This window comes from Ictalurus furcatus, chromosome 14 (assembly GCF_023375685.1).
Source record: "Ictalurus furcatus strain D&B chromosome 14, Billie_1.0, whole genome shotgun sequence".
NCBI lineage: Eukaryota > Metazoa > Chordata > Actinopteri > Siluriformes > Ictaluridae > Ictalurus > Ictalurus furcatus.
The window spans coordinates 24,997,225-25,011,361 of NC_071268.1; the positions used below are offsets into that span (position 1 = coordinate 24,997,225).

The following is a 14,137-nucleotide window of genomic DNA, read 5'->3' on the forward strand; positions in this document are numbered from 1 at the left end:
CACCAGTCCCCAACTAGCAGATGGGTGAAAGTAACATGAAATTTCCCACAACCTCTTTAAAATTAAAATGCTTTACCACTTTAATCTCACTCAACCACATCCTCAGTGTAGATGCTTTCTCTCCATTAGTTCAGGCTGAAGACAATTCAATATACAGGACACTTAGAAAATTCTACAGCCAAAGGTTATTTAGTTATATATTATATACTATATGGTGTAAAACCAAGTGTTATTATTATTATTATTATTATTATTATGTATTTTTCATATACTGAGAGATGCATTGGTGATTTGTGTACGATGTGCATAATCAATAATGTGCAGCAAAAGTGTTCACTGATTCAAAAGGCTTTTATTAATAATTCAAAGCAGGACATTGCAGTGATACACACACTTAACACATATTTAGGTGATAAGAAGAAGAGCTGAGTTAAAGTGAGGAGTGTGTGAGCTCACATGTTAATAACTCAGATGAAATGATGAAAGTGGGACATTTGAGCAGTAAAGGCCACATGGAACACACAGTGAAGCAGTAGAAGGTGAGCTGAGTAACGTGTGTGTGAGCTCACAGCTCTCAGCACTGCTCTGTGTTCACTGTGCTCACCACAGGTGGTTGGTTGTCCTTGGAGGCCTCACAGGTCACCACCTTGTTCCTCCACTGCTCCGGGTGGAGGCTCAGCGTGCTGCTCCAGCTGTAGAGGCCGTCCGCCTGCAGAACTGCGGTGCTGCGGCTCTCCCCCGAGCTCCAGCTGCTCCCATCAACCTTCCAGCTCAGCCTCCAGTCCGAGGGGAAGCCCTTGTAGGCCACGCACACGAGTGTGACCTTCTCCTGCTGCAGCTCCACACTGGAGGGGGGCAACACCGTCACACTGGGCTGGGTGAGGCCTAGACACACACACACACACACACACACACACACACACACACACACACACAGTTGAGAAAGGAAGACACAGCTGTCAGTCACTCAGGCTTCGTTTCAGCTCGCTGTGTGTGTTTCACTTCCCTTTATATCTTACAGAGCAGAACTGAGTTCAGTGGAGCATCACAAACGTTTCACATTCAATTCAAATACTTTTACATCTTAAATCTATAATGAGTTATATTACTGTGATCACTGGAAGTTCAAATCTAACTGTACAGTTTATTCAATAATCTGAAACATTACAATTATTTTATAATATGAATAAACGGTATTTAAAATACAACATATTTATTATTTAAGTAAATTCAGTTTATGCTTCAACATTTAACTCTGTTTATGGACTCACAGTCTCTGAGATATTAAATATAGTTAAATATAGTTAGTGTAATTCAACAATAAAAAGTAAGTAATATACACTAACAAATTCTATTTTGTTTGTCGATTTAAATTAAAATGAGCTACTCGCACTAAAGTCAGATACATTTTCTCAAACTTCTAAAATAAGAAAAATGAGAAACAAAATGTACACAATTTAATTTAGTCATTAATCTGAACACACTCCATTTCAGTCATTAATCTGAACACACTGCATTTCAGTCATTAATCTGAACACACTCCATTTCAGTCATTTATCTGAACACACTGCATTTCAGTCATTAATCTGAACACACTCCATTTCAGTCAATAATCTGAACCCAGTGCATTTCAGTCATTAATCTGAACACACTCCATTTCAGTCATTAGTCTGAACACACTCCATTTCAGTTATTAAGATGAACACACTGCATTTCAGTCATTAATCTGAACACACTCCATTTCAGTCATTAATCTGAACACACTCTATTTCAGTCATTAATCTGAGCACACTCCATTTCAGTCAATAATCTGAACACACTCCATTTCAGACATTAATCTGAACACACTTCATTTCAGTCATTAATCTGAACACACTCCATTTCAGTCATTAATAAACAGATTACTTACGGCCCACAGACAGTTTAGTTCCTCCACCGAAAGTGTACCACAGTGATACAAACAGGTTTAGTGGCCGTACAAAAACCCTGCTGCTCTAAACTCACTGCTCTCTCCATCCATTTAAACCTCTTATTACAAAACAGCTACAAAACACCAACTTCTGTTCACATCAGCTGATTAATACACTAACTCTCTGACTGTTTTTATTACGTTTTAGTGTTTTTTCTCTTTTTAAACATCAAGATTGTCAGTCTAAACTGAGGATGCAGCTAGTGAGTAATTCACACGAATAAATTACACAAACTAAAAGCTCAAAATTCACAAAATGTAGATCAGCAATTGCACAGGTTTTACCCATAATGCATCACTGAGTAAAAATGCTGATGTACTAATGATAAATTTGCAATATACGACTGAATGTGTGGAGCTAAAGTGAGAATAATTCTCCACTCCTTCTGTAGACTGATAGAAAGTTATGATATGATGTTTAAGTCCTACAATAATCTAATCATTAATTTACCATCCAAAATATTAGTGTGTATTTACTCACTGCCAACAGTGATGCTGCTTCTTCCACCATAAATCCACTACAGTGAGAAACTCATTAACATTCAGTACAAACACCATCCAGTGAAAGTTTACGCTTCTCTCTCTAATTCACTTATTTATGCATCTTAGACCTAAAAGTGTTTTCGAGAAACTCTCCATCTGACCCCAGAAGCTAAATTCACACAGTAACTCTGTAGTAGTGTGAGATTTACAGTAAGATTGGGGGAATGTGGTAAAGGCGTCTCCATACTTAGAGGACACTTTGCATTGGCAGCACATGCTTCAGTGCTCTGGGAGTGTTTATAGCGCTGTGACTTTAACACTTCATGACTGAGAGCTGCTGCTACAGCAACTTCACCCACAGCTACCATGACTTTGATCCCCGTCTTCATCTGGACACTGATCCTCTGGACTCAAGGTCAGACAGTGCTTCAGATTTTATCTCTACAATGATCTGTTCATACAAATATACTCACTGTTTCTATTATAATATTTCACTTACTTAAAATTTATGTTACATTAAAAATATATTTTTTTCAGAATGCAGCGGTCAAGTCACAGTAACTCAGACCCCTGTAGTGAAATCTGCTCTTCCTGGAGAAACGGTCACCATCAACTGTAGAACCAATCCGGCAGTGTATTATTCCAGTTCATACGGCCACGTTTCACACTGGTATCAGCAGAAACCTGGAGAAGCTCCTAAACTCCTGATTAAATTTGCAAATCAGCTACAGTCGGGTATTCCAGCTCGTTTCAGTGGCAGTGGATCTGGATCTGATTTCACTCTGACCATCAGTGGAGTCCAGACTGAAGATGCAGGAGATTATTACTGTCAGAGTTACCATTATATCAGTAGCACCGACCTGTTCACACAGTGTTATAGAGTCGTACAAAAACCTCCCTCAATCAGATTGTAGAGAGACTGCACTGCTGCAGCTGGGAGCGACTGCAGGTGCTGAGCTGGAGGATGTGATACGACACAGTGTCACTCTGTGGAGGAGAGGAACCACACCACACTAACTCACAACTCACATTAGAAATCTCTCAATAATCATCACACCACACGGCACACAGTCCATCACGTCCACTACTGTAAGATCAGTAGTTTTTTTTTCACTCATCAGTGTCTATCACTAACCCTGCAGCCATTACAGTCTCTGATATCAGTCACTGTTATTAATCTATTCTCAGCCTTAGTTTCTGTCTCTATATTCTGTCTCAAATCTCTTTCTTGCACTCCTATAACATGACCTTCTTCAACTGCCTCCTGACACAAAATAAACATTTTGGACCTGGTCCTAATCCATCCTTCCTCATCTCTAGGTATCAGCGTTACCCTGCTGTATTTTTCAGATTTTCACTTTGCATGCTGCACTCTTGCTCTCCCTGCCCTGCATATCACCCTCTATTATACTGTACCTCTCCCCCACTTCCTGAATCCTCCACTCTTTCTCTTCCTCCTCCATAAATTGCAGCACCTTATGTTTCTGCACAGATCTCAGCATGTCTAGCAGACATCTCATCATGAATGACAGCTCATCAGCTGAAACTAAGTCTCAGAAACACTGAGCTGCTGTATTTCCCAGGAGATCCTTCCCCATGTCAAGATTTATTGATCTCCCAGAAGAACTATTGGATCACACCTTCTGACAACACAGGAAACCTTGAGCTAGTTCTGAACAACCGTTTAAACTTCTCTCCTCATATTCCTAACCTGATTCGGTCATGCAGGTTTCTCATTTACATCAGGAGGGTCTGGCCAGTTCTGTCCACAGAGGTCATTCAAGATCTTGTCCAGTCCTTTATTATCTTGATATTAGACTACTGCAGTCTACACAAGTTTATACCTCTTGTATTTCTACTTAAAACAGCTGAACACAAATATATAGTTTGTAACCAGATCTTATTTATATGCACTTAACATGTATGTATTATATTAACCTTAAGAACATACTATTTACAGGTACAGTGGGCTCACCTACACAAACACCATAATAAACTTCTACTCCTTAGTGCAGTTGCAGGCCCAATGCACGACTCAGGTTTATTCAGGCCTAAAAACAAATGGCCGCTTCGGTCACTGCAAGAGCTAAATGAAGTAAAACTCACCCATGGGTTAGGAGTAACTGGCTGCACTCCGGTCACGGTGGCACAATGTCTTTGTTGTCAGTGTGAGGATTTCCAGTATTGTCAGAGGAAGTCTGAACTTCATGGCAACTCGGATCGCTGTATGTGAGATCCTTGGAGTCTCTGTGGCCTAGCCACAGCTTTTAAACTCACTTTGGTTTGCTGGGAGAGCTCGCCTCCGTTAATGTCTGGGTCACTCTGTGTCAGAAATGCTAATGGATACTGAGCTAACAGGTATCCAGCCTCCTGGCTGATTCAGTGTTAGATGTTTTTCTTGGAAAGTCCAATGTCCTCCACTTTTGTCAAGTACAGTTAATCTCAAGTTATCGAACTAACAACCGCTATATATACACGACGCAACTTTCAACACACTGTTAACCACAACGCTCTTGTTTTCTCTCTCTTCACGCCGTTCTCTCTCATTCTATCCTCCACATTACCAGCTTCTTCCAGTCCTGATGAAGACCTTGACCTGAATGAAATTACACATACAACAGAAATACAACGAACATATAAATGAAGTACTGCCCTGTCATAACCAAGCACAAACAAATACTAAATATAATAACATTTTCCATAACACCACAAACTGAGAACATCATACCCAACAGAAATTAAAGAGAATATATTATCTTTCCTCTCCTACTGGGCTACACTGAGATTCTGAGCTTTATTTGAGGAAAAATAACGCAATTTCAATCAGTTTTAATTTAATGACATGGTTAGAACAGGTATGAACACTAGTCTGTCCCTAATCCAACAATAAACACTAATTTGAGTGACAATGTTCAGACCACACTGAAAAAATACATATCCTGCCTTCTAATTTTAGTTCAAATCATTCACCTTTTATTTTTACACACTTGTGTACATTTAAGTATCGACACAGTGTAACTTTTTTTTACTCATTCAGAATGAGCTGAAAGTCATAAACAACATTCCTGTAACTATCTGCTTACTAGTTTAGTCATGATTAACTCAGAACAGTCTGTTGTCTCTGGGCCATGCTCTTTTGAACTCACGCTCACGCTCTTTTGAACTCAGAATAAACCAGCAAATGATCTATGCTGAAATGACTCTGATCGACAGAACAAGGTCCAGTTTATTTTTAGAGTACAGTACAATCACTCCAAAATAGATGATGATAACTCACACACCTGCATCACGAGCTGCACTTTCTTTGCGTGCCTGTTTAGCCTTTCGCTCAGCAGCCTCTGAAGGATGTGTTTGTTTCTACGCCATCATAAGTCACTGACTTAAAGTCAGTCAGCTGCAGAAAAGTTGCAATTTTGTATTTTGTTCATCGTACCCTCTCTCTTCATACATTCAGAGGGTGGGACCCACTTTGAAACGGTAATATTAACTGGTTTCACTACAGGTGAGTGACAATTCATCTATATCCAATAGGCAAAGAGCCTAACCTTTTCCTGCACATCTTGATTGGTGGACTAGCGTATAGGGAAGTTACGGTTATGAAGCCGCTGCGTCCAAGCCCGAGGATCTAGGCAATTGCCTACTCTGCCTTTAGGTAGTGCCGGCCTTGCACACACCTACCTATTCAATTGACACAACTCTTTTACATCGGTCTGTGTCTGTGTGTGTGATCTGTTGGTTTCCAGAACTTTTGGGGCCCAAAACAAAACCATCCTCATCAAACGCTCGTGTGCAGACTATCACTAATTATATTCACCATCTTGCTTGTGTAGTCAGAAACATCAACTGAACTCAATAAGATCAGCTGTGACTCTCTCAGGCAGGGTTTATCACCTTGTTTTTTGTTTTAATCGTTTGAACATATAGCATGGGGTGCATGGTGGTTTAGTGGTTAGCATGTTCGGATCACGCCGCCAGGGTTGGGGGTTCGAGTCCCGCCGCTGCCCTGTGTGTGTGTGTGGAGTTTCTTCCGAGTACTCCGGTTTCCTCCCCCAGTCCAAAGACATGCATGGTAGGCTGATTGGCATGTCCAAAGTGTCTGTAGTGTCTGTAGTGTATGAGTGGGTGTGTGAATGTGCTCTGCAATGGATTGGTAAGCTGTCCTGGGTGTACCCCGCCTTGTGCTCCCTGGGATAGTCTCCAGGTTCCCTCCGACCCTGTGTGATAAGTGGTATAGATAATGGATGGACGGATGGATTAGCTACACTAGCACTTTGCTCAGTAGAGGGAGATTTCAGACTGGAGGATGAACTCTGAGTAAGGATCAGCTGTGAGACTCAGGGAATGTTACCTGCTCCCTGGTGTTGTTTCCCCTGGATCACATGAACCTATTTCAACAACAAAGATATTAGTGTTTCTCCTCACTTCTGTGTAATTTCTTGCTGTTTGAGGTGCCACGTGCTTGATCAGTGTTCATGGTGTACTGATATTGCCTAACTCACAGGTTCCTAACCCTGGTCTACCCATTGTCCACCCCAGTAACCCCAGTCCTGCACATTTCAGCGCTTCAGTGTGTTACTGCAGACAAAACACTAAAATGTGCAGGACAGGGAACACTCCAGGACCAGGGATTGGAAGCTGTGGGCTAACTAATACATTCTAGGTACATACTGATGTTTAAAGTGTAACGTGTCTCTTGGTGTGGGGAAATTCACTATATAAGGAATATTATGATTTTTTGTAACTGAATATTTATTTCACTTCAGTGTGAGTAACATACAGGGGTACAGTCGTGATTAATACAATAGGTGTAACAGCATTTCCAACACCATCACACCAGTCCCCAATTAGCAGATGGGTGAAAGTAACATGAAATTTCCCACAAGCTGTTTTAAACAAAAATGCTTTACAACGTTAATCCCACTCAACCACATCCTCAGTGTAGATGCTTTCTCTCCATTAGTTCAGGCTGAAGACAATTCAAAATACAGGACACTTAGAAAATTATACAGGTTACATAGTTATATATTATATATATATGGTGTACAACCAAGTGTTATTATTAATATTAATATTATTATTATTATTATTATTATTATTATGTATTTTTCATATACTTAGAGATGCATTGGTGAATAGTGTACAATATGCATAATCAATAATGTGCAGCAAAAGTGTTTACTGATTCAAAAGGCTTTTATTAATAATTCAAAGCAGGACATTGCAGTGATACACACACTTAACACATATTTAGGTGATAAGAAGAAGAGCTGAGTTAAAGTGAGGAGTGTGTGAGCTCACATGTTAATAACTCAGATGAAATGATGAAAGTGGGACATTGGAGCAGTAAAGGCCACATGGAACACACAGTGAAGCAGTAGAAGGTGAGCTGAGTAACATGTGTGTGAGCTCACAGCTCTGAGCACTGCTCTGTGTTCACTGTGCTCACCACAGGTGGTTGGTTGTCCTTGGAGGCCTCACAGGTCACCACCTTGTTCTTCCACTGCTCCGGGTGGAGGCTCAACGTGCTGCTCCAGCTGTAGAGGCCGTCCGCCTGCAGAACTGCGGTGCTGCGGCTCTCCCCCGAGCTCCAGCTGCTCCCATCAACCTTCCAGCTCAGCCTCCAGTCCGAGGGGAAGCCCTTGTAGGCCACACACACGAGTGTGACCTTCTCCTGCTGCAGCTCCACACTGGAGGGGGGCAACACCGTCACACTGGGCTGCGTGAGGCCTACTCACACACACACACACACACACACACACACACACAGTTGAGAAAGGAATAGACAGCTGTCAGTCACTCAGGCTTCGTTTCAGCTCGCTGTGTGTGTTTCACTTCCCTTTATATCTTACAGAGCAGAACTGAGTTCAGTGGAGCATCACAAACGTTTCACATTCAATTCAAATACTTTTACATCTCAAATCTATAATGATTTATATTACTGTGATCACTGGAAGTTCAAATCTAACTGTACAGAATATTCAATAATCTGAAACATTACAATTATTTTATAATATGAATAAACGGCATTTAAAATACAACTTATTTGTTATTTAAGTAAATTCGGTTTATGCTTCCACATTTAACTCTGTTTATGGACTCACAGTCTCTGAGATATTAAATATAGTTAAATATAGTTAGTGTAACTCAACAACAAAAAAAAAAAGTCAGTATTATACACAAACAACAAATTCTATTTTGTTTGTAGATTTAAATTAAAATGAGCTACTCGCACTGAAGTCAGATACATTTTCTCAAACTTCTGAAATAAGAAAAATGAGAAACAAAATGAACACAATTTAATTTAGTCAGTAATCTAATCGACACTAATCGACACTCCATTTCAGTCATTATTCTGAACACACTCCATTTCCGCCATTAATCTGAACACACTCCATTTCAGTCCTTAATCTGAACACACTCCATTTCCGTCATTAATCTGAACACACTCTATTTCAGTCATTAATAAACAGGTTACTTACGGCCCACAGACAGTTTGGTTCCTCCACCGAAAGTCCACCACAGTGATACAAACAGGTTTGGTGGCCGTACAAAAACCCTGCTGCTCTAAACTCACTGCTCTCTCCATCCATTTAAACCTCTTATTACAAAACAGCTACAAAACACCAACTTCTGTTCACATCAGCTGATTAATACACTAACTCTCTGACTGTTTTTATTAAGTTTTAGTGTTTTTTCTCTTTTTAAACATCAAGATTGTCAGTCTAAACTGAGGATGCAGCTAGTGAGTAATTCACACAAATAAATTACACAAACTAAAAGCTGAAAATTCACAAAATGTACATCTGCAATTGCACAGGTTTTACCCATAATGCCTCACTGAGTAAAAATGCTGATGTACTAATGATAAATTTTCAATATACGACTGAATGTGTGGAGCTAAAGTGAGAATAATTCTCCACTCCTTCTGTAGACTGATAGAAAGTTATGATATGATGTTTAAGTCCTACAATAATCTAATCATTAATTTACAGTCAACATATTACTGTGTATTTACTCACTGCCAACATTGATTCTGCTTCTTCCACCATAAATCCACTACAGTGAGAAACTCATTAACATTCAGTACAAACACCATCCAGTGAAAGTTTAAGCTTCTCTCTCTAATTCACTTATTTATGCATCTTAGACCTAAAAGTATTTTCCAGAAAATCTCCATCTGACCCCAGAAGCTAAATTCACACAGTAACTCTGTAGTAGTGTGAGATTTACAGTAAGATTGGGGGAATGTGGTAAAGGCGTCTCCATACTTAGAGGACACTTTGCATTGGCAGCACATGCTTCAGTGCTCTGGGAGTGTTTATAGCGCTGTGACTTTAACACTTCATGACTGAGAGCTGCTGCTACAGCAACTTCACCCACAGCTACCATGACTTTGATCCCCGTCTTCATCTGGACACTGATCCTCTGGACTCAAGGTCAGACACTGCTTCAGATTTTATCTCTACAAGGATCTGTTCATACAAATACACTCATAGTTTCTATTATAATATTTCACTTACTTATATTATAAGGTGTATTATTACAATTTTTTTTTTTCAGAATGCAGAGGTCAAGTCACAGTAACTCAGACTCCTGGAGTGAAATCTGCTCTTCCAGGAGAAACAGTCACCATCAACTGTAGAACCAATCCACAGGTGTACCAAAGTTGGGGTTATCAACCTTTAGCTTGGTATCAGCAGAAACCTGGAGAAGCTCCTAAACTACTGATCATAAAAGCAAATCAGCTACAGTCGGGTTTTCCAGCTCGTTTCAGTGGCAGTGGATCTGGATCTGATTTCACTCTGACCATCAGTGGAGTCCAGACTGAAGATGCAGGAGATTATTACTGTCAGAGTTACCATTATATCAGTAGCACCGACCTGTTCACACAGTGTTATAGAGTCGTACAAAAACCTCCCTCAGTCAGATTGTAGAGAGACTGCACTGCTGCAGCTGGGAGCGACTGCAGGTGCTGAGTTGGAGGATGTGATACGACACAATGTCACTCTATAGAGGAGAGGAACCACACCACACTAACTCACAACTCACATTAGAAATCTCTCAATAATCATCACACCACAAGGCATACAGTGCATCACGTCCTCTACTGTAAGATCAGTAGTTTTTTTTTCACTTATCAGTGTCTATCACAAATCCTGCCGCCATTAATGTCTCTGATATCAGTCACTGTTATTAATCTATTCTCAGTCTTAGTTTCTGTCTCTATCTTCTGTCTCATATCTTTTTCTTGCACTCCTATAACATGACCTTCTTCAACTGCCTCCTGACACAAAATAAACATTTTGGACCTGGTCCTAATCCATCCTTCCTCATCTCTAGGTATCAGCGTTACCCTGCTGTATTTTTCAGATTATCACTTTGTATCCTGCACTCTTGCTCTCCCTGCCCTGCATATCACCCTCTATTTGTACTGTATCTCTCCCCCACTTCCTGAATCCTCCACTATTTCTCTTCCTCCTCCATAAATTTCAGCACCTTATGTTTCTGCACAGATCTCAGCATGTCTAGCTGACATCTCATCATGAATGACAGCTCATCAGCTGAAACTAAGTCTCAGAAACACTGAGCTGCTGTATTTCCCTGGAGATCCTTCCCCATGTCAAGATTTTCTCATCTGACAACACAGGACACCTTGAGCTAGTTCTGAACAACCATTTAAACTTCTCTCCTCATATTCCTATCCTGATTCGATCATGCAGTTTCTCATTTACATCAGGAGGGTCTGGCCAGTTCTGTCCACAGAGGTCATTCAAGATCTTGTCCAGTCCTTTATTATCTTGATATTAGTCTACTGCAGTCTACACAAGTTTATACCTCTTGTATTTGTACTCAAAACAGCAGAACACAAATATGTACTTCGTCACCAGATCTTATTTATATGCACTTAACATGTATGTATTATATTAACCTTAAGAACATACTATTTACAGGTACAGTGTGCTCACCTACACAAACACCATAATAAACTTCTACTCCTTAGTGCAGTTGCAGGCCCAATGCACGACTCATTTTTATTCAGGCCTAAAAACAAATGGCTGCTTCGGTCACTGTAAGAGCTAAATGAAGTAAAACTCACTCACGGGTTAGGAGTAACTGGCTGCACTCCGGTCACGGTGGCACAATGTCTTTGTTGTCAGTGTGAGGATTTCCAGTATTGCCAGAGGAAGTCTGAACTTCATGGCAACTCAGATCGCTGTATGTGAGACCGCTGTATGTGAGACCGCTGTATGTGAGATCCTTGGAGTCTCTGAGGCCTAGCCACAGGTTTTAAACTGCCTTTGGTTTGCTGGGAGAGCTCACCTCCATTAATGTCTGCGTTACTCCGCGTCAGAAAAGCTAATGGCTACCGAGCTAACAGGTATCCAGCCTCCTGGCTGATTCACTGTTAGATGTTTTGGATGGAAAGTCCAATGTCCTAAACTTTTGTCAAGAATATCCAATTTATTGAACTAACAATTGCTCTCTATACATGACCCAACTTTCAACACAGTGATAACCACAACGTCGTTGTTTTTTTCTCTCTTCATGCCGTTCTCCCTCGTTCTCTCCTCCACATGACGAGCTTCTTCCGGTCCTGATGAAGACCTTGACCTGGATGAAACTATGCATTCAACATCACAATTAGTACTTTGTTGCTCCTCCTCTGGCTTTTATGATGGCCTGAATTCTTTGAGGCAGGGCCTTCACTAATGAAAAACTATTTTTTCCATCAAGCTGGTTTCAACTTTCTCGAAAGCAGTTGAAAGATGGATTGATATCCAGACTGTTTGCTGGCCATGTCATTTAGTTGAACTGAATGGGCTGAAATTCCCACAGCCATGCTGTAAAATCTATGGAAGGCCTTCCCAGAAGAGTGGAGGTTATTTTAACAGCAAAGGTGGGGAACAATTGTGAGAATGTCACATATACATTACAGCGCAGTGAAATTCTTTTCTTCACAGATCCCAAGAAGTTGCTGCCATACTCACCTTCTGTGTCTCCCTCGCACTAGTGCTGGCCCGGGCTCCACTCGTGGATCCCTGGGTGAACTCGAGACATTAGGGAAGGAACTGGCTGAATGCCACCATATGTCGAGCTCACTCAGCGGGTCTGCTTGGTAAGCCTGCAACACTGTCATTGTCGGCGGTGACCCACAAGCAAGACTACTACCGCATAGGCCTTGCTCACCAATGCCACGATGGCCTTGCACGGTGGCTTGGATGGAAAGCCAGCCCCACTAACTACCTGCCATGAACAGAGAGAGGTAGCTCGCAAGTGCCTCCTCCACCTTCAGCATAGCTAAATAGCCATGCCGTTCATTCCCCACAATGGCAGAATAATCCAACATCGTGGGGTTATAAATATTGCTTATGCATGGTTTTCCCCCAGAAGCCTGATATTTTGTAATGCACTTCTGGAAGAAAGGGGAGTTTCTGCAGTGTGAGGGATTTACTTTCACTGGAGAGAAAAAGGCTCATCCAGCCTTAGTAATCACTTCAAGCAGCTCTTTATATGCTGCTCTCAGTTTTTAGCACATCCTTCTGGCTCCTCGGAGTCAGAGAGGAATTATTACTAATATTTTTGTGTGTGTGTGTGTTTTTTTCCCTTTTGACTTTCCATAGCAGAAGGAGGAGTCGCGACGCGAGCTCCAAAATCCAGCGGACCCGGAAAACAGAGCAAGAGATAGAGCAGCACTCGTCTCCGGCTCCTCTTCTGGATCCATAAGAGATTCCCCGAACCTTAGACGGCTAGCTGCCTCGGCAGCGGCCCACCCAGATCCACGAGGCACTGAAACCCAACTCGCTTTCGGCTTCCGAGAAGAGTGCGAGTCGCGAGCCGAGCTGCTTAATGTAGGCGCTACCATGCGCAGCCTCTTGAAGCAATGGACAAAGTGAGAACTGAGTGTGTAATCTGTGGTGAGAGACTAGCGAATGAAAGCATGAAGCCCTGCAAACTGAGGAGGCATCAGTGCACCAAATACCCAGAGATCGTGGGTCAACCCGGAGAATTTTACCTTAGGACATAAGAACTTGTGTCCTTCGAGTACGCTCTCCTAATTGTCCAAAAAGCTGCACACCATCGGAGAAACTCTGATCAAACCCGCTTGTGTAAAAATGGCAGAAATAACGTGCGGGACACAGGTGGCTTCAAAACTGTACCTCTGTCCTTTAATACAGTAAAAGACAGAATTAACAGAATGGCAGATGATGTTGAGAACACGTTGGAGGAAAAGTTAAAGATGCACCAATTTTCTATCCAACTTGATGAAACTTCCACTGTGGCAGATGAAGCAGTACTCATTGCATATGTGCAGTACATTGAAGACTCCGATATAAAGCAGGAATTTATTTTGTCTACAAATTTATCAACAACGACACGAGGAGAAGATATTTTCCATGCGATTGATACGTACTTCACCAAGCAAAACATTCCCTATAATCATTTAGTTGCATGCTGCACAGATGGAGCTGCTTCAATGATGGGGAAAAGTGAGGAAAAACTTCCAAGCCAAAGGTAAAAGTAAGGAGAAGAAGAATAGGACGTTCCTCCAGCCTCCCAAGGTCAAAATGGAGCATAGAGATTAATAATTGTGTGAAGACAAAAACAAACAAACACACACACACACACACAAACAAACAAACAAACAGATGTGGAAGTCCAACCATCTACACCTCCTCTTCTGGA

The 14,137-nt window shown here is 41.3% G+C and overlaps 3 gene segments (V, D, J or C); 1 reads left to right on the forward strand and 2 right to left on the reverse strand.

Moving 5' to 3' along the window:
- Positions 1 to 336: 336 nt before the first annotated feature.
- Positions 337 to 2,642, reverse strand: LOC128618586 (Ig kappa-b4 chain C region-like). The segment is given in 2 exon segments: positions 337 to 874; positions 2,451 to 2,642. Coding segments are annotated over 2 exon segments (330 nt in total).
- A 4,984-nt stretch (positions 2,643 to 7,626) lies between these two features.
- Positions 7,627 to 9,841, reverse strand: LOC128617744 (Ig kappa-b4 chain C region-like). The segment is given in 3 exon segments: positions 7,627 to 8,179; positions 8,932 to 9,016; positions 9,683 to 9,841. Coding segments are annotated over 3 exon segments (564 nt in total).
- Positions 9,834 to 10,711, forward strand: LOC128618087 (Ig kappa chain V region 3381-like). The segment is given in 2 exon segments: positions 9,834 to 9,888; positions 10,013 to 10,711. Coding segments are annotated over 2 exon segments (423 nt in total).
- The last annotated feature ends 3,426 nt before the right edge of the window (positions 10,712 to 14,137 follow it).